The sequence below is a fragment of the Dermacentor variabilis genome, chromosome 5 (genome assembly GCF_050947875.1).
Source record: "Dermacentor variabilis isolate Ectoservices chromosome 5, ASM5094787v1, whole genome shotgun sequence".
Taxonomy (NCBI): Eukaryota; Metazoa; Arthropoda; class Arachnida; order Ixodida; family Ixodidae; genus Dermacentor; species Dermacentor variabilis.
Window position 1 is genome coordinate 160659334 of NC_134572.1, and position 21053 is coordinate 160680386.

General features: G+C 46.7%; 1 protein-coding gene across 1 annotated transcript; it reads left to right on the plus strand.

The window, feature by feature from the left end:
- Positions 1-17766: 17766 nt before the first annotated feature.
- LOC142583686 (protein unc-13 homolog 4B-like) lies at positions 17767-20417 on the plus strand. The gene has a single exon (XM_075694173.1). It carries the CDS (start codon positions 17767-17769, stop codon positions 20383-20385), a length of 2619 nt encoding a protein of 872 aa, XP_075550288.1. The 3' UTR covers positions 20386-20417.
- The last annotated feature ends 636 nt before the right edge of the window (positions 20418-21053 follow it).

A 21053-nucleotide genomic window follows, 5' to 3' on the forward strand; every position in this document is an offset into this window, starting at 1 on the left:
ATGCAAGATTCCATCAGAGCAAACTACATAAAAAGGGGAAGCAAACCAAGGAGCTAGACAGGGTAAATTGCTGAATAGGCCTTCGTACTGTAGTGGACATAAATAGGCTGATGATGGCTAGTAGGGCACACTGGGCGTGCTGTTGCCCCCCCCCCCACCTGGCATTTCTGTGTAGGAGGATGCCACTTGCACAGCCCCCCCTCTCCCTTGCCCTGAGCAACAACAACAACAAAAAAAAACCCCGACTACACCACTGGATGATGAAACGCAGCACGGCCGCTGTGGAAGCTCGAGAGACTTTTTGCAGTGGCTGCGTCCACCTTTAGAAATAGTTCGACGAATCCACATTTTTCACATTCCTGTGCTGCCCTCTGCACACGCCGTTGGAAATGTTTTGGAAGGTGTTTTTTTTTCTAGATCGTCAGGGGCTATTACTGATCAAATTTTCTAAACGTGGAGAGACTATCAATCGTTTCCGATATTGTGAAACGTTGGATTGGCTGAGTGTCGCAATCAAGAACAAACGACGTGGAAATTTGAAGAATGGGTTCATCTTGCTCCACGACAATGCCCATCCCCATGTTGCTGATGTGGTTAACACAAAACTGGCAAAGTTCAAGTGGGAAGTGCTGCAACATCTGCCATACAGCCCAGACCTGTTGCCTTGCGACTTCCACATTTTGATGCCGTTGAAAAAACAGTTCGAGGGAACCAAATTCCTGTCGGATGATGACGTGAAAGAGTCAGTTACAGACTTTTTGAAGCAGCAACGCAAGGAGTTCTACGAGACTGAAATCACGTTAATTGTTAGTGGGACAAACGCCTAAATAGTCATGGAGATTACTTTTAAATAAAGTACACTGTTTGTCGCATTGATTAACTGTTATTTGACTCGCCTTGGTATATTTTGCAGAACTCCTGCTTTTTATTTGTGCTCTCTGTCGCGACTATGGTTTCGGTGCAATTACGATACACGACTGGTAACAGCTGCTCCTCTGCAATCTAAAAGCTTGAAGAATACATTGTCTATCTCTAGTAAAATATTACATCACATTTTCGCAATATTCATCAACAGGACATCTTCTACTTGATTGGAAAGTTGGAAAAGTAATTCCAGTGTTTAAAAGCGGTAACTGAAATATGGCGGAGAGCTTCTGCCCTATCTCGTTCACTTGCATATGTTTAAAATTCTTGAAGATATTATTGCATCAAATATTTACAACCACCTCAAGTTTAATAACTTCTTTAATAATCAGCATGGGTTCTGAAAATCTTTTTCGTGTGATACGCAGTTACTGGAATCCACCATTGACTTGAACTTTAACATCGATAATAACCTTCAAACTGATTGCATCTTTCATCACTACTCAAAAGCGTTTGATTGCATTGCTCACTGCCGCCTCAATGTTAAGCTATCTTCCCTTAGACTAGAGTCACCAACACTATCTTGGCTTTGTAACTTTCTATCTTTTCGCAAGCAGTTCACAGTCGTCAATAATTTTGCTTCTTTTTCTAATGTCACATCCGGTGTTCCGCAGGGCAGTGCACTAGGCCCTTTGCTTTATTTAATTTATTTAAGCAGCACATATAGCTATGTCTTCTTTTGTTGAAAGCACGGAGTATTGCAAATAAAATTGCAGAACTTGAATCTATATCACTTTCTCATAATCCACACATAGTTATTATTACAGAGGTGTGGTTAAATAGTTTAGTTTCTAATGACTGTATTGTTCCTCCAGGGTATAAAATGTTTAGATGGGATAGGGGCTCAAGAGGTGGGGGCGTAGCTGTATTTGTGAAATCATCAGTTAGGGCCAAAAGAATAGACTGTAGTCTTTCAGAAGTAGTGCGGTGCAAAATCTCATTAAATGGCGTTGCATTCATAGTGGGAGGCATATACAGGGCCCCTGCTACCACGCCTGAGTTCCTGGACGAATTGGACGCTTTTTTGTTCTCATTTGAATAATAGTACAAGGCTATATTGACTGGAGATAATAATTTACCCCACATAAACTGGAAAACTCTCTCTCCCGGACACACTGAAATTTCCAGTGCTGAAAAACTACTGAAAATTATGAATTATCATAATTTACGGCAAAGTGCTGAAGAAAACACACGAGAAACCTTATATTTTGTCATTGTTACACCTTGTGTTCCTAGCTTGCAAAATAGCTGCTAATAGTGTGTCAGTCGAACCAGGAATATCAGACCACAACATGATATCCGTCGATATACCCATCGATATACCCAGTTGCCAGCGATCACCTGCTTTTAAACTTAATAGTAGATAACTTAAGAGGAACAGTATAGGCTTCGGCTGGTTGGTAATACATAGTCACACTGGAAGCGTAGCGTGGGAAAGACGATCAACAAAGATTAGACTGGACAAGCGCTTGTCCTGTCGAGTCTTTGTCGATTGTCTTTCCCGCGCTATGCTTCCAGTGTAATTAAAAGGAAGCTTTGGCTCGGGTGCTCCTATATAAATACATGTAAAAGGAGAATTCGTTTTTCTCAGCAACCACTGCACCAAATGTGACGAGGTTTGTTGCATTTAAAATAAAAACTGAAAATGTAGTGACGGTTGGTTTCGAATTTTTTTATTTAGGTTGTCATTCTTTTATTCAACAAATTGGAAAAATAGTAAATTTTCAGAAAACAAAACTATGAAGTTTACAACTACGTCACTCAGCAATCAAAAAGGATATCACAATTCTGTGAATTGCATCTAATAGTACATCTAAAGTGGACAAAATTGATATGTTATACATGAATCAAAGAATTAGTAATATGAAAATGCAGCTTTTGTGGAACCTTTGTACACAAGGTAACAAATTCACGTAAGATATAAATTGACATATCAAATTTGTCCGCTTTCAATGGTCTAATGGGTGCCGTTTACAGAACCGCGAAATCTGCTTTTATGCAGCTATTAACTTGCTTCTATTTTTTTCATACGTTTGAATTTCTGAAAATCTGTTCAATAAAATTCAGGCCCCAAATCGAAATTCCGCTTCCGACAGTCACTAGAATTTAACTTTCTTTCTCAAATGCAACAAATTTCATTAAGATCGGTCCAGGGCGTATCTTAGAAAAACGTTTTTACTTTTTACTTGTCAGAACTACTTCACTTTGGCCTAGTTGGTATTTACTGTTGGCATGTATTTGAATAGGCCACGTCGGAGTTGGGCCCGAGCTAAACCTTCCTCGTCAATCATTTAATGAATTTGAACTTGCGTCATCTAGTGAACCTGTAGAAAAATTGTGGCAATGTTTCAAGGGAATCGTCAAGCATTCCTTAGATAAATTTATTCCTGCCCGCATGAAAAAAACGAAGCAGCATAGCCCATGAATAACTCTGGAAATAACACACCTAAAACGCAGAATAAAACGATTACGCAAAAATAAACAAAACCCAGCCCAGCTGTCCAATTCGCATGCTCAACTGAAATTAACGTTACGGGAATCTAAGATAAGTACTTTAACATAACGCTTCCTGGGTTCCTGAAGTCTTCGCCCAAAAGTTTTGGATGCACTTAAGGGATAAAGAAGAAGAGAGAGGCCAGATAAAAAGTGGATCTCAAATGATCACGGAAAAGACGCAAATAGCAGACTGCTTCAGCGTATTCTTCCAGTCAGTATTTACGAAGACGAGAACAGAGCAAGAAAACAATGAGCGCAGTGAATTGGGCGCCTGCGCAATGCACCCATTAGAAATCACTCAGGCAGGCATATTTCAGCAACTGCTTACGCTTGATACCAAGAAAGCAAGTGGGCCAGATGGGATACCAAGTGAATTTTTACGGCGATATGCTGAATGGGTATCATTTTACCTAACCATAATCTTCAAAAAATCCTTGGAAACCAGTTCACTCCCTCAAGATTGGCGCAGCGGTGTTGTGATGCCGGTTTTTAAATCCGCTAGTCGAGGTCAAGTTGGCAACTATCGTTCCATATCACTTACTTCTCTGACTTGTAAGTTTATAGAGCATGCAGTAGCAAAGCATATCGTTCTTTTCCTTGAAGCCAATAACCTCTTTCTTTTCGTCACAACATGGATTTTGAAGCGGATTGTCCACTGTTTCGCAACTCATTGAGGCGGTTCACAATTTTTATCTAGCTTTGGATGCCTCGTAGATTTCGCAAAGACCTTTAATAAAGTACTGCATTGTAAATTGCTTTTTAAAATTCAGAACGCAGGTATTGCTCCAGACATTGCGAACTGAATTGCAGCCTGTTTAAGTGGTCGTGTACTTACAATCCGTCCACATTGAAAACATCATGTCTCATCCACTAGAAGTCTTGCCTTTTGTTCCAGAAGGGTCAGTATTGGGGCCGCTATTGCTCCTGATTTACATCAATGATATTTCCGGTGTTCTGGAAACACCTGTTCAAATAAAAGTTTTTGCCTGCGATTGTTTGCTTTATTCGACAGTGGCAGATAAAACCAACCAAAGGAAAATAAATCGATGCCTCCAAGGTTTACATGACTGGTGCATAAAATGGGGAATGGAAAGAAATTATTCGAAATCGACGTTTGCTCATATAACGAGAAAGAAAACCGCGCCTTCCTTTGACTATAAAATTGGGGACAACTCTTTGTTTAATGTACGTAGCTTTACGTACTTGGGAGTGATCATTCATCATGACTTGTGCTGGCGCCTCCAAGTGGAGGAGGTCTGCTCTAGGGCTTACAGGAAACTGTTCTTTTTGAGCGAAAAGTTGCAGCATGCACCAACATATTTGAAGCTAATTGCGTACAAAACATTTGTTCGCCCGGTTTTGTAGTATGCCTCCCCAGTTTGGAGCCCTCACCAACTGTACTTGCGAGATAAACTCGAAAAAATTCAGAGAACCGCTGTGCGTTTTGTTTGTTTGCGTTATTGGAGAGCTGATTGTGTAACACACATGTTGAAATGTTGAGACTTGGAACTGTTAGAAACACGACGAGAAAAGCAACGAATGAAATTGTTTTTCCAGATAACCAGAAATCAAATAAGAATAAACAAAGAAACATACATTCGCCCCCCCCCCCTCTAAAACACTGCGCGTTTAAACCACAGTGCTAGTGTAGAGCCTTATAAAACAAGCCTTGATAGTTTACAATACTCGTTCTTCATGTATTAATATATGGAATGGCCTTCCGGTCTGCACTATGAGCAAAAAATGTTAACGAATTTTATGCTCAACTAGAATTGCATTACAGGCAATGGGATAATTAAGAATTGATCATGTTTACTGTTATTCCGTGTATATTGTGTATAGTTGTTCATCCTCCCTGTAGTTTGTGTTTGACAATGCTGTATAACGTTGTACTGTCGGTGCTGAAATTTATGTTTATTTTGACAATTCCTCTCCTATAATGGCCTTCAAGTGAGGGCTACAGTATTCCTAAATAAATAAAAATATTCAAGGGAACGCCGCGGGGTCGTTCAGCATACCTCTGTTTCGGCAGGTAGGGTAAAGAGTGACTCAGCATTGACCTCAGCTCCAGAGGACATGAAAGCTCTTTCGGAGCTCGTTGAGACTTGCCCAAGCGGTACGAACAGCGTGTACGATGCTTAATTGCTCTAAAAGCGCGGCTTTAAGTGCATTCCAAAGTGTCAAAACTTTCCACTTGTGAAATAAATCCGGAGCGGTGTGTTTTGATCTTCGTTCTTTGCATGACAAACATTGAAGCGGCGGCCTGTCATTCAGGTTTGTGAATCAACAAAATTGCTCGGTGCAGTCAATGTGGGATTTTTTATTATTGCGGTAGCAATTATGTGGACACCCCAGACGTATTTATGCCGTCGCGTTGCCTTAGGTTCCGTATAGAGTCCAAGGGCGATAAGATCGTCAGCGCGCACCGTGTGCTGTACATGCGAGTGAAACTGCGCGAGGGTGAGCCGACTATTGGCGGCTCAATCTCGCCCACGCAAGCGATGGAAGTGGCGAGGAAGCGCGCCGTCTTCCGTCGCGTGCAACTAGTGTGTGCCGTTGTGCTCGTGTGGGTCCCGGCTCACTCGCAATTGGAAGGCAACGCACTCGCCGACCACTATGCCCGAGAACTGTCAATCCGCGCCGAGGACGAGCCAGAGCTAGCGCACCCCGTGACAAGTTACAAGGTAATCACCAAAATGTACAGGAGCGGCAGATGTAGGCTTCCCCGTCCGCATCCGCAACTCAGCTGAATGCAGCAAACGATCGTGCGACGCACGCAAGCGGGGTCGCTAGCGCATCCCGTGCTCTTGCACAATATGTTCCCAACAGAGCGTGACACTTCATGCCCGTTTTGCAGGCGATCAAAAGGCACTCTAACACACATCCTTGCAGAGTGCACTAAGCTCAAGAACCCCCCACCATCCACAGCCCCAACCCCCCCGAACCATGGGAGACCTTGTTGTCCAGCCCCGACCTACCGACCCAGCTCGCGCTGGCGGCTAGGGGCCAAGAACTGCTGGACGTATATGGGACCTGAGAAGAAGGTTCCACCCCATCTGGTGCCAGCGCGCACCAACCTTTACTAAGGGCTCAGTATAAAAGTTGATTCTCTCTCTCTTGTGCTCATATTGTCACGTGGTAGTGAAGGTGAAGAAAGCAAAACGGTGGATGGCGGAACTAACGTTTTATTGGGCGAACTTGTGCCCACAAAAGCAACTTACACTCAAAGGACAGCAATAGCGGCGAACACGATTGGCGGTCGTCGAAATCTGATCAGCGGGTCAAGCGCGTGGGCTTTTATACATCAGTCGTCGAATGTTCCAGAGTAATCGCTGGGACCCGCGTGTTTTCCACAAAGTTCTACACTATTCGCGTCGCGCATACATGCAATCAGATTACACAACCTTCGGGAACAGCGGATGGAACCATCGATAACATTCCAGAAACATCCGATACAAGGAGGCGGGCCCTGCGCTGTGTGATAACATTTGTTAGGCGGTGAAACGTGGTCGCCCGATAAACAAGTAAACGTGTCAATATGCTCGTCTGGCCGTGCTACGTGGTGCGGACCGGCTTAGGCTTTCACCAGCTTGACTGACGGATAGTAGTAGTAGCCACACCCAACTTGCGCATTTTGAAAAGCTATCAGTTAGTCAAGCAAGATGTCTAACCAGGCGACGCCAATAGTTATCGCGCGCTGGGAAGCATGCGTGCGGTCTGACCTTAAGTTTCGCGTGGTTCGAGGCTAGTTGAACATTCAAAACTACTCGGGGCCCAGTGGCTACGACATCGAAAAGCAGGCGCGGGCGGTCGCGGCCGAGCGTGAGCAGACGATGGCTTCTTCCACAAGTACGTAATTATCTAAAATCGAAAGCAGATTTTAACTTACTTGAGCATGTTTAATAAATTTGGTCAATAGATATACACAGTAACAGTAGAAAAAAGCGCACTGATTCAAACACCCTTCTTGATTGACGTCAGCTACCGGTGAATAGCAGCCGCGTTTGGGAATCCGGTATATTGCGAAATAAAGCGTCCAGAAATGAGTGTGGAGGCTTCTGTTGAAAAGAGAGCATTTGAGCGAAAGGTGACTTGGCGCCAGTGGCGCAGCTAGGTCGTCTGGCACCCGGGGCCCATAGGTCTTCTGGCACATCCCTCCCCCCCCCCCCCCACCACCCACTGGCCCCTGGTACCCGGGCCCCACGGCCGCCCGCCCCCACCCCCCGTTGCTACGCCACTGCTTAGCGCTACGCTTGAGAGCTTCAAGGGGCGCGCACGGCTCCAAAACTCGGCTGAGATGTTCACAGCTGCGTATGCTATCTGGGGACTGCTTTTTCGCCAAGTCTGAGGGGCGGTTCACGACCCTTTTAAAGAGCAGATGTGGGTCTGAAAATCTCATTTATTTGTTTAGATTTTGCTTTCAGAATTATGCGTCAGCGTTAATTATTTCTGTTTTCGTGTCTAAAAATGAAAGCGCTTCTCTATCCAGCATACTGCTAAAATGATTCCAATGATGGCATATGGTAGCTGCGGGAGCCTTAATTTAGAGCAAAAACTGTACTGCGCCATGTCTCTCAAGGTCGCATCGCGTCTCAATGACCTTGAGCTACCGGAGCCGGCCTGGGAAGATCCCCCGCTTCGATGGATGGATGGATGGATGGATGTTATGAGCGTCCCCTTCGGAACGGTGCGGTGGGTTGCGCCACCAAGCGCTTGCTATTACACTGCCTGATGTCCTACCTAGGTTAAACAATAAATAAATAAAAAACACTATGAACTCCCACAACCAAATATTCTGATCCCCTATTGCGAACTGTGCTTCTGTACGTCTCCGTTTTTTGTCGTTTCTCTACTTTTCTTCCACCAATCCTCCAATCGCCACTTATTAATCCCTATTGCGGACATGTTTACTTTTCCGCTGTTCTCGCTGAACCCAAGGGCTTCAAGGAGGCCAGTGGTGCCTAAATCGACCGCTGGGTAGACGTCTTCACATTCTAATAAAACATGCTCTATAGTTTCTCTAGCTTTACCGCAGCAAGCACATGCTTCGTCTTCCTTACACCTCGCTTTACAGGTTCGTTTTCTAAGGCATCCCGATCTCGCGTCGAAAAGTAATGAGTTTCCGTTTGAGTTATGACAAATGGTTTCTTTCCTGATTTCGTTCCTTCCTCTTAAGTAGTTGCTCATGGCAGGTTTCCTTTAAATTGCCGCCACCATGAGATTATTTCAGCCTCTCTGACTTTCTGCTTGACGTTCTTTGTTGCTATGTTGCCCACCCTACAGGCCGCAATTTTCTGGTAAGCTTCCTAGTACCTAATTTTCCTCTGCTGTGAATAAATGTTTTTCCTGTACAGATACCACAACACTCTCCCAGCCCATTTACTTGCTTCCATATTCCTCAGTCGTTCATACTCAATTTTATTGAGAGCTTCCCTCACTTCAAAACTAGTCCAGCCCATATCACCCTGCGCAGCTTCATTTGTAGTCTTCCCGTGAGCGTCCAATGCGAGGCGACCACTGACCTTTGGTTCCCATAAAGTCCTGATTGTACCCCTGATTTAAAGCAAACAACCGCATTTCTAAAAGTAAGTCCTGGAACCATTCCACATTTCCACATACCTCAGAGCACCTCGTACTTATTGTATCCCCATGGCGCTCTCTGCTTCATTATGACTGCCATTTCTCTGCCCCTTCACTGTTATTGTTTTTTCCTGTGTTTCCGTATATCTGTTGCCTTCATTTATCCATATACCAAGGCATTTATATTCTGTTACCCGAAGTATTTCCTGGCCCTGTATCGCCACTGCCTGTTCACTGTTTTCATTGAATACCATAACACCTGATTTCCTAACACTAAATTTCAAACCTAAATTGTTGCCTTCCTGTCCACAGATATTAGCCAGACGTTGCAAATCACTTTGCTTGTTAGCTAGCAACACAATGTCGTCCGCATAAAATAAACCTGGGAGTTGCTGCTCTACTACTGTACCCACCTGTTTGTATGAGAGATTAAACCCGATGTTATTTCCTCTAGCGCCCTCTCCATCCTCACTATGTACATCATAACCAGCAATGAGGATAAAGGGCACCCCTGCCTCAGTCTCTTGTTGATATGAACTTAATCCTCGCTCCTGATCTCTTCCCTTTCAACGCAAACGGTATTTTCTAGGTAAATCTCTGTCGAAAGCTGTAGACAATCGTTGCCTAAGCCTTCCCCTTCCAGAATATCCCACAAAATGTTGCGGTCTACGTTGTCGAAGGCTCCTGTAATGTCTAAAAAGGCCACATATAACGGTCTGCTTTCTATTTTTGATATTTCAATACACTGAGTAAGAACAAATAAGTTATCATCTAAATGCCTACCTATTCTGAAGCCATTCTGAAGTTCTCCCAAAATGCCATTATTCTCTGCCCATGCTTGAAGCTTTAATTTGATTGCCTGCATTGCTAGCCTATAGATTACCGATGTAATGGTCAACGGTCTATACGAGTGAATTCTTTCTCCCCTTACTTCAATAAATTAAATTCATTCTACTTTGTCGCCAACTGTCCGGTATTCGTCTATCTTTTAAAGTTTTTTCCACTGCTTTCACTAGAGCTTCCTCCCTTTTTGCTCCTAGTTCATTAATCAGCCTAACGGCATGCTCGTCCAGCCCTGTGGCTATGCGTTTAGGAATTTTCTCTTCGGCTTTCTTCCAGTAGAAATTTGTCAGCACCAGTTCCTTTTCCCACCTGGGTCTCTTTCATGCTCTTTTTTTCTTTAAATACAACCTTGGCATTTCCTTGGAAAGATTCCGCTGTTACTTTTCGGATGTAATTTATTGCCGCTTCTCCTTCCAGTCTGTTTTCATCTTCGTCTAGGATATGTTGTTGTATCGTTGTTGACTTCCTGCCTAATAACTTTATGTGTTTCCAAAATATTCTAGGTGCCGCCTTCTTTTTCTCACGTATTTCTGACAACTAACGTTCACTTTCACCTTTTAATTTTGCTTGCACCAGTATTTGAACCATACACTTTTTCTCCCGGTATATATCCCATTTACTGGCTACTTCATCCTGCGGCAACAGCGCCTTCGTTGCCTTCCTATGCTCTTGGGATGCATTCTGCCGTTCGGAGATCGCTTCTCGTATCTCCTTGTTCCACCAGATTTTCGGTTTCTTTTTTCCTTTCCAACGAACATGTTGTTTCTCTTTCCGTATTTCTGTCGTTATTCCACTTAGAAACTCACTTTATTCCAATTATTTATTTGGCCATTTGTCAAGTTCTTCTTCGACTCTATGACCATATTTGTTATTTGTTCAGCGTTCAAATTTAGACTGGCCATTTTGCACTCCTTGCTCTCTTCCCCAACTACATATCCTATTTTTAAAATGGTGCGTTTATGGTCACTCCCTATGCTGCTATACCCTTCCTCATCAATGACCATTTCTCTCAACTTATCATTAATTCCTTCTGTCATCAGACAGTAATCAATGGTTGATTGCCGGTTTCCCACTCCCCACGTGATTTGCCCTTCACACTTAGGCCCTGTATTCACGATAACGAGGTTGTGTTGCTCGCAAAGTTCTAGCATTGACTTCCCGTTATTGTCGGTATAGCCATCTAAATCCTGTATTTCAGCATCATTTCAGCACCATTCCCGAAACCTTTAATATCAGAGCTTATACATTCCACTAACTCTTTATGCTTCTCCGTGCAATTATTTCCAGTCCACAAATACGTAACGCCCAGCCAAGTTTTTTTCGCACTCATTGTACCTGATAATCAAAGTTGCTCTTGACATTTTGAATTTACTCTTTTCCATTTGGCTCCCTGATGGATGAGCATTCCGACTCCCCCTCCCTTTTTTTCCGACTTAGTTCTGTGGCACCCTTCCTAAAGATAATTATCAATAACTGGCGGCTGTTCTAAGTGTATAAGGTACGTTTCTGTAACCGCATACACCCCTATTTGTTCTCTATGTAACTGCTCCTCAATCTCTGCCCAGGTTTCCTTTCTTCTGCCGCCCTGCATGTTTATGCAGCCTATTGCATGGCGAGCTCTCTTTCTTGCTTTCCTCCTTTTTCTGTTATCGACGGCGATGCTCTTCTGAGGTTCCCCTAGGGGACCTTCTTCATTACTACCTACTCTGGCCTCCTGAGCGCCCGTGGGCCCCCTAAAAAAGCAACAACGCGACCCTCAAGTCGCCAGCCCACGTCTCGTGCCAACCTGTAATTGAAGTGGATCTCGTCTCGTTTAAAACCCCACACCTTCTCACTTCCTTGTTTACTTCGACAACCTCGAAGCCTTTCTCTCGGCTCATTTTCCATAACGCCTCATTAGCAGCCACTACGGCGCTTTGTGCGTGACTGTCACGTACAGGCACCTCCTGCACCGTGCACACCACGATCTGCACCTGAGGGAATACCTCGTGCAAGTCGTCCACCCCTTCGCCAAGCGTTGGGCTAGTCCTGTCCCTTTCCTGTTTAGGACGTAATTTAACCCACCTGCTACTATGACAAGGTTGCGCACGTAGGCATTTTCCGCGAGCTTTTCTTTTGCTCGCTCCATGACAGAACCCAGTGTCCGCCCTGGAAATGCCCCTACCGCCACTCTTTTATCCCCTTTCACTCTCTCCACAATTGCTTCTGAGCACGCAGCCAGGTTTGAGTCGCCGGCGATAATCACCCTTTAACTCTCTCCTACTTCTCATTGCTGCTCTCTGTCCTTTTCCGCGTGATTCGGACTCAACAAGGGGCATTGTCCGCTGTGCCCCTGCTTTTTCCGCGTGGCGGCCTCAAGGTAGGTGCCGCTCTTTCCAGCTAACCCTTCACCATGTTGCACGCATTCCACGTACTTTGCTAGCACTCACTCTCCTGTCACGTCGGGGGACTGGGTTCCATTGTCACGCACATTATGGTTCACAATGACGGCCCTGTTCAGCTTTTCCTCGGCTACTTCAAGTCTTTTTTCAACTACCTTCCGTGCATCACACTCCCGGTTTAGCTCACTTTTGAGCTGTTCCACCTGCTTGACAAGATCTTCATGGAAGGCCACATTTTCTGCAGCCTAGTATCGATATCACAGTGTGTGCCAGTTGACTCGATTCCCTCTCCATTCTCATCTCATTCTCTCCATTCACGCTCTAACACGCTCTCAACCACGCTGCCAAGCCCTCACTTTCCTACCAAAACACGCACAGTAAAACTACTAATAGCTATTAGTCTCAGCTATTAGTCAACTATTAGTAGTTTATTAGTAGTCAACTCAACCATTAGTCGTCTCGACTATTACCAATAGCTATTAGTTTCTCTAATAACTCAACGTTACATCCGGCTGCACGTGTTGAAGGACATGGCGCGAAAGGGTGCTCTAACCATCCTGCAAAACCAAATGTACACGAAACACACCCGCGCACACGAAATACGAGAGACAAAAAAATGAAAAAAAGAAAACCACCCAATTACAATTTAAAGGAAAAAAAACCGGCAAAATAAAAACAGAAGCAAGCTCAAAGCATGCACAAAAACTTATTATTTCGTCGCCGCCACGGAGCCCCGAAAAGCACGTCCATTCGCCACAAAATCTCAAGCCAACAGCCGATAGAATGTAAGAACGCCGCCCCCTACCGCTCTGTAGTGTTTGGTCGTCCTCGTCTCTATTTCTCTCGTACCGCTCGAGATGGCAGAGGTAATTGGCGTCATCTATGAGGAGGGCGGACAAGAAAATCCGTTTCCCTTGCATGGCCTCGTAGATCGTCGCGCGCCCGCGTGCAGATCCAGGTGGCCGAGCCCTCCCCCCACAATGCCTCACCCCTTTGCCCTCTCTCATCACTCCCATAAACTCCCTCACCTTCGACTGTCTCCACGCGCGCCCGGCGGCCCGCCGCCAGATTAGCCAACACCCCCAAGTTCTCTAGAGGGTGTTGGCTTAGCCCGCTGCATGACGTTTCATGTTTCGTTATCTGCTGTTATCGCGGGGAGCGTTCGCTGCTGTGCTTTGACCGGCGTAGGTAGTTTCGTGATCCTCGACAGTTTTGTGCTTGTGCTCCGCGATATTTCACCCTTTTCGCGACTCGTACCGCTCGTGCATCGTGCAGTGATGCACGAATACCTCAATAACAAGCCCTGCAAGGTTGTTCAGGGTGCTCAAGGACAACAGGTGAGCGCGCAGACCCAAGGACATCAGAAGCCACATGTACTACACAAACACAGCCCTGACCATGTATGTGCTCGATGAGCCTCCGGAAGTCGTTGCGCCTTGATTGTGCTACACTTCTCTCTTACCGGTAGATAAACCTGACAAATAGATGTTCCTCCTCATTGACAACTGTCTATGACTGTTTTTCTGTGCTTTTCTGTGCCATGTCTCATTCTGCAACTTAAGTAGCTTGCTTGGCTTTCCATTCTGCCCTCCGTGCTTTTTTCTGTTTGTAACGTTCTACAAATGTGCTAACATCTGAAAAAATACTGTTCGTGTTTGTGCATTATCTCAGTAATCGCCGATGGGAAAACCGCGCGTCCAACCTTTATGTGTAGGCATGATACGCTTTTTTTCCTTCTGGAAAGCATGAGCATTGCAACTGTCTTGCATGCAGATTTTTGCAGTTCGTGTTCATAATGCGAAGGAGTGCCCAGTAGGTACGACTTAGTGCCTTAAGTGACGTAATTTTACTGCTAACCATTGCATTCGGGGTGAAAGAAAAGTCGTGTTGTTGGCTTATTTTACCTGCTCTTTGATTGAGGAAGAGGCCTTTCTGCGAATGTTTTCTATGTGCTGCTGCAAAAGCCGACTACCTTCTGTTCCCACTTGCCACCGTTACTCAAGTTGTGGCCAAGTGCAAAATAATGTGATAATGTGTGTTTCAGTTTTTAGTACAGTGTTATTTTTGTTCTGCCATGTCTTTTTCATTTTGTTCAGTAGTAATGAATATGTCACGCATTTCATATACTTTCCTGCAGGTTTATAAGTAAGCTCGTTCTTTTGTTATGGCTCTCAATCAAACAATGTTAGCATTTTATTCTATCTTTAGGTACTTTGCGTGTCATTGCTTTTGCCATTAACAATGAGTTTTCCCTTTTTATAGTTGTCATGACTATGTCATACGTGTCGTCCAGTTTTGTGCAATATATTTGTGCATATATCAGAAGCTCGTCTACATTTCGGTCTTGAGGGCGCTATATAAAAATCTTGTTTTTTTATGTGTGTGTGCATGAAACGGCCTTCGCGTTTTCTAGCGTTTTTTGTTATTTCACTGTCTGTGATCTTTTGTGTTTAGAACTCATGTTTATGTCATGCACCTTTCACTTTTGTTTATTTTTTGAGCGTGTATCACACCACGTTACAAGAAAATTTTTGTTTCCGGAAACGAAGTCAGTAAAGCGAGACCAAAGATCTGTTGTGTTGGAAATGGAATTTTTTTTATGTCCCGGCACATGCTGGTCTAAGCACGGGCAAGACTGCGTGCGTGCCATCGCATAGCCCAAGGAGCACCACGAGCCAGCTCGCAAGCAATGCCAATGCGTGACGTAGCGCGCGCACTGCTTGCGAGCTGGCTCCTGGTGCGCCGTAGCACGCGCGCGATAAAAAAAAAAAAGAACGCGCAGCGTACAGGTAAAAACAAAAGTAAGCGGCGCGCGCGGCATGAAAGAAAGCCGAGCGGGTCGGAAAAAAAAAGGAAACGCTAGAGACAGGAGGCGTGGCGCGGATGCTGTTCCTGTTGCCATGACAGCGTAAACAATCGTCAGAACTTCAGTTTGGCCTAGTTGGTGTTTACTGCATATCATATTGACAGCAAATAAAGACGGGGACAACGGAACAGAACACATAAACGACACGGGCGGTACGCATAAACGACACACCGCCCGTGTCGTTTATGTGTTCTCTTCCGCTGTCCCCGTCTTTATTCGAGGTCAATGTGATATGCAGTAAACAATCATGTGCGCCGCCATTTTGCTAGAGCATCGCCCTCCTGTTAGGGCCGTAACTGAAGGGGACCTTGGTGCTAGCGTCGAAAGAACGTCTGATCGAAAACAGCCAATGGCAGCCAAGCGGACATTCACCCCTAGGACCGGAGCGCGAGTCCGGCACGTGTGACGTCACGCCACGTGATCCGCTGCGGTGAGGCGTCGCAGCTACGCTCACTCTGAGCCTCTCCGCTGCGGTACCACGTGACTGGGCGAGGTTTAAAGGGCCAAATGTAGTCCGACGTACCGTGAGCGAGCGCAGACGTTGCGTCATGCTGGCGAGAAGAACACAGTCTATGATTAGACCGTTGGTTCGACGGACTGGCGCAGCCAACGTAACCGGACCCGGCCAATGCGTTCCAACGCACCCGGCGTCGAGAGACGCTCGCCCGCGCGCCGATTACGTTGGACTATATGCGCGCCTTTTAACGGCTGCTTCGCCGGCGCTTGGTCGTTCAGTCCCGCCATGGATGGCGCGCCGGCTGGACCGTCTGTGCGTGCGACAGGCTGAACCCAATCATCCAGTAAATATACCTAGACGGCAGGCTCCGAAATTTCAAGCAAAGGTAAAGTTGCCTGCTGAAACACCGCTACAGAGGGAGGCCAGGGTTATCACGTTATAGAGAAGCTTACCAAGCGCGGAAGCCTGCCAAGATCGAAGCTTCTGCAAAAGTCGCGTCGTTCAGCAAGACGTACGACAACAGGGAGATGTAGACGAAGCCGTGGATACAAGTAACGGCACCCAAAACGAACGTTTGACGAACCGCACTTTTCGGCTGCCGGCAAGCTCGACTGCGACGGCCAGGTTTCACCGCCATTTCGCGGCAGCCCGTTCGGCAGCGTGTGTAACGTGTGTGAAGGACTGGGGCCTAACTATGATGAAACACTGTATGCATAGTCTTTGCAAAACCAAGCCAAACAGACCATTCGCCGGTGATGACTAGGTTTACAAGCGTTAAACCTCAGCCATTCATGCTCGCCTGACGAGGGTCACAAATACCACCGCAAGTTGTGCTAAGTTGGTGAGTTTCTTTGGTGCAAGAATTAACAAGCGAACACTAGCCATACAATAGTTCTATACACATATAAATACTTGTATATACGTACCCGCCGTGGTTGCTTAATGGCTATATGGTGTTGTGCGGCAAAGCAAGAGGTAGCGGGATCAAATTCCGGCCACGTCCGCCGCATTTCGCTGGGGGTGAAATGCGAAAACACCCGTACACTTAGATTTAGGCTATGTTCCTATTTGGGAAGCGGCAAGCCGGCGGAAAGGCCAAAGGACATCTCCAAGGTGTTCACATTTGCTTCGACGCTTCCCCTTCGCAACAATATTCTCATATGCCTGGCACGAAGCCTTAACCTAGCACAAGAGACCATACTTTCCCAACTTTCAGAGACCATAGATTAACAACCAGTTAAGGTATAGAAAAGGTCACAATATATTCGAAAATGCAAGATTGAGCTCAATAAAATGCATGAATTCTCATTATTATCATTATTAACGAAAGTGGGCCTCTGGGACGTATTTCCTCTTAAATAAATACTAGAAGCGTGCGAATGTCGAAAAATTTCACTAAATATGAACTAGTCTCTGCTATTCGTTCTAGAATTTACTATAGAAGATGTTGAATTATGGAACATGTTTAATGAAATGTTATTCCGAATGACTCTGCGGCAGGATATCGGCGGAACCCTTACGTGTTCAGAAATGTGAATAATAATTTTTACTTGGTCAGTGACAGTTACATGTCGTTTTTGTAAAACATGCTACCTGACTGACCGAGGTTCCGTCGCGCTTCTGGCCATGTTGACACTCGGCTGCTTAGTTACTATTACTATTCATTTGTAAGGGTAACTGGTGAACAAGTCACTAGTAAGCGCAGGCGCTTTCAAGTACTTCGTCTTCTGTCCGAAGAAATAGTGAGCGACAGACACAAACTCGATCAAGCACTCACTTTACCGCAGTCACGCACACGTCTTACAGCACGTCTTCTATCATACGCCCAAATAACAATGTGTAAGAACTGTGCCACGATATTATGCCGCTCACGTTTCAGTTATTTCGGTAATAAATTTGTACCCACGACTGTGTCTCCGTATATCTTCTTGAATGCTACGCATACAAGAAGCATTTAACCACTTGATTCATGGCCGATCCCGCACTGTGGATATATGCACCGCAATCATTCAGAACAAGATGAAGAACGAATTAAAATATGCTCGGGGATTTAGCAGTGTTTCGTTTTAGATTCTACTATTTACTTTCCTAATTCATGAGATTATCGGCCAATCACCCACAGTGGGTATCATGCCACCAACACCCCCCCCCCCTACCCCGCCCCACCTACTCCCACTCACAGAGGAAACCAAACCACAAAGAGAACGAAGAAGTTGCATATGGTTCCAAGCGGCTCATCCAGCCCTGCCGAAATCTACGAGGGGATCCCCGACCCCGCGCAGGAACTCGAGAGGCTCTTCGATCCCATATCGCAGCGAGACTTCTTGAGGCTGTGCGTCCAGTGCCTGCACATGGCCGAGAGGGGCGTCGGCAAGCCGACAAAGCCCTACGGCGCCGTCAACGAACAGCTGCGCAGCTACGTGAACACCACGTTCGCCGAAGTCATGCAGGTGTCGGGCGAGGATAAGATTGCGCGCCTCGCCTCCAAACTGCCGGAAGTCGACGTGCACCTGCTCGTCACCGTCGTTCAGGCCGAAGGTCTCGTGGCCAGAGACGTGAGCGGGAAGTCCGACCCGTACTGCGCTCTGCGCGTCGGTGGCTCGGACGCGCAGCTGACCAGCGTCAAGAACAGGACAGTTTGCCCCATGTGGGATGAGAGATTCCGCATCCGTGTGTCGGACCCGGGTTCGGACGCCTTTCAGCTCGCCGTTTGGGACAAGGACCCACGGACACTGTGCGGCGTGTTCCGGGAGCTCCGGGACGTGCGTTCGTGCTTCTCGTGCCTGCACTTCCTGAGGGAGATGTTCGAGACCGTGTGCTCTTTCGACGGCGCCGACGACTTCATGGGCGCGGCGTCGATTTTCGTCAACGAGGTCCCCTGCACAGGCTGCGAACAGTGGCTCCGCCTCGCGGATGCGGGAGGCCGGGGAGCGTACGGCCGCGTTTACGTGAGGCTCGGCTTTGAGTGCAAGACCGCGAAGCGGTTCGACCGCCAGACGGTGCTGCGATATCACTACTACCTGTGCCTTATTTTCTTGTTGCAACACGCGTCAACGGCGGCCGAAGGTTTGCCTCTTACCTGGGTCCAGTGGGAACAGTGCATCACGGAAGAGGGCCTCACCTTACTTTTTCGCCACTCGCAGTACCACAACCTCTCTAGCCTTGAGCAGCAGCTGTGCCAGATAATGGCACTGGCGAACGTCTTCAGGTCTAAAAAGGTGAGACTCAACTTTGCTGCGCTGTATCAGCTGTTGGCGCAAATCAGGACATCGATCAAAGAGACGCAGGAACAGCTCATCGTCAATTCTTTGGAAGTGGTAGTCAAGGCTCTGACGGATCCCTGTCTGGAACGCTTGGCTAGGCTACATGAAAACTTTACTTTTGCCAAGAAGTATCATCGTATTGATTTGCTGGGGCTCCTCTTTTGCTGCGTTACGATTGAAGCGCTCGTGGAGACCGAAGTCACGGACCCTGCTGGCGTAGAAATACGGAAGGATGCTTTAGCGTGGTATCAAGGCTTGCTGACACAGGAAGATTTACGCGACGAGGATTCACTCACGAATATTGTCACGCGAATACTTTCCACCATAGAGGCCTATCACCAAGAGGCCGATCGTATCTTTAAGTCTGCCTGGAACGAAACATATACACAGATCGTGTTCAAGGAACTGGATGCCTTCATTTGCCAAGCGTTCGAGACAAGAGTGAGGAATTTCAGCACCTCACTTGAGGATAAGCCAGCTGACGATGTCTCCCGCTCGAAGGCAGTAGAGGAGAGCTTGCGGCTTTTTTACGCCTTCCAACGATTCCGCAAGGAGGTTTCCAGTGCACTGGTATCAAGTAGTTATCCCATGCGAATGGACGAGCTCCAAGACTGGTTCGGCTTCGACCTGGTATTACGTTGGTTCGATCTAGCGAGAATTCCCGTATCGGGCTGGATATCTGATCTCGTGGACAAGGACGACATGTCACCTCTCGCCCGCGACGTCAAGTACGGATCGGCCGTTCGAGACACAATCGACATTCTGCACAGCCGTTATGTTGAACTCTGGCGAAAACTCGACCTTCGAGATTTTCGCTGCGTCCGCGCCTTCAGCATGGCAATGGCGGAAGAGTGCTCGCATTTCGTGCGCGTCCTTTCGAGCCGTGTCGAGTCTGCCGGCTACTTTGACGTCATCGGCGAGTTTGAAGTGTCTTCTCAGCTCTGCGTGGCCGTAAGCAGCTTCGCGCGCATCGCGTCCTTCTTGCAAGAAACCATCACGGAAGTGGACTTCGTGTGCCTGAACGACTGCGATGACATCGCCGAAAGAGCCGGCGAAGCTCGCTTCCCGCTGGAACGAGCTCTAGACACGTCCCTGATTGCCATGGCACGAGTCTGTTCCGAAGCGGTTGACAAACTCGGACCGGAGCTCCGGAAGAGGATGTCGTGGGTCTGCGATGCGAGCTCGAGGCACTTGCAAGACCGCGCGCTTCACGACCTCGTGCAGTACGTCGATGCCTGCATAGGAGCTCTTCACGACCACCTGGACGACATTGCGTTTCGAAAGATGCTCCGGCTCCTGTGGAGGTCCAGCGTCAGCTCGATCAGGGAACACGCCTCACTTATTCAGGATAATTACTTGTATCGTTTCACAACTGCGTCTCTGAGCTTCGTGGGTTTACACAGGGCACTTTTTCAGCTGAAGGACGTGTTCCACGCCGGAGGCGCAGGTTTGTCTTTGGCAGAACTGAACGTCAAGCCTTATGCTGACCTCGACGAAAAGTTGAACGAACTAGTCCGGGCGCTAGAAGAGCACAACGCTGATTTATGTAAAAATGGTGGAGCTGTTATAGTGTGAGAAATCTGTCTTTATAGCTACGATTATCACGCCGGAAAGTAGACTTAATTTATTCCGTGTGTTTCCTTAGGTTCGCGTACGAGTGCAATAAACACTTTAACGACTGATAAAGATACATGATAATGGTGCAGAGCACCATTTTCGCAGTGCACCGAAAGCGTGGTGCAGACAAGACAGGTTACCAGAAAGATTAAAATTTGAAGCGATCAAAAGTTGTCCAACAAGAAGGCCAGCGCTTCGACAAGACGATTTCACTTTGTCGGCGCAGCAACTGCTCCGCTCGGCAGCGTTCATGTGTATAGGTCACTATCCTCCGGCACCCATTGTGGGAGGAGAACAAGTGAGTGTGTAGAGAGGGAAGTCACAATAAAGTTATATAGGTGTTGCCCTGGCAAGAGAAAGAGGGGAGGAGAGGGGAGTCCTCTAGTCGAAACCTTGGCTGTAGCCTGACACTGTTGATCAATGCAGTCAAGGAACTGAATACAAAAGCAGCGATTACGATCCTCGTTTTACTGGGACAGCAGTTGAAAACTGCAAACTGAGCGTCCCCTGTCCGCCATTTTCTTCCGTTAGGCTGACGACGAACTTTGTCGTTATCAATGTTATTGTGTCATCATCACGCCGCCTCCTCACTTACCATCGCCATGGGTCACCGTAACATAGGTCGA

What these genes read in the sequence shown, in the direction of transcription:
- LOC142583686 (XM_075694173.1), top strand. Translation starts at nt 17,767, where the DNA reads ATGGTTCCAAGCGGCTCATCCAGCCCTGCCGAAATCTACGAGGGGATC.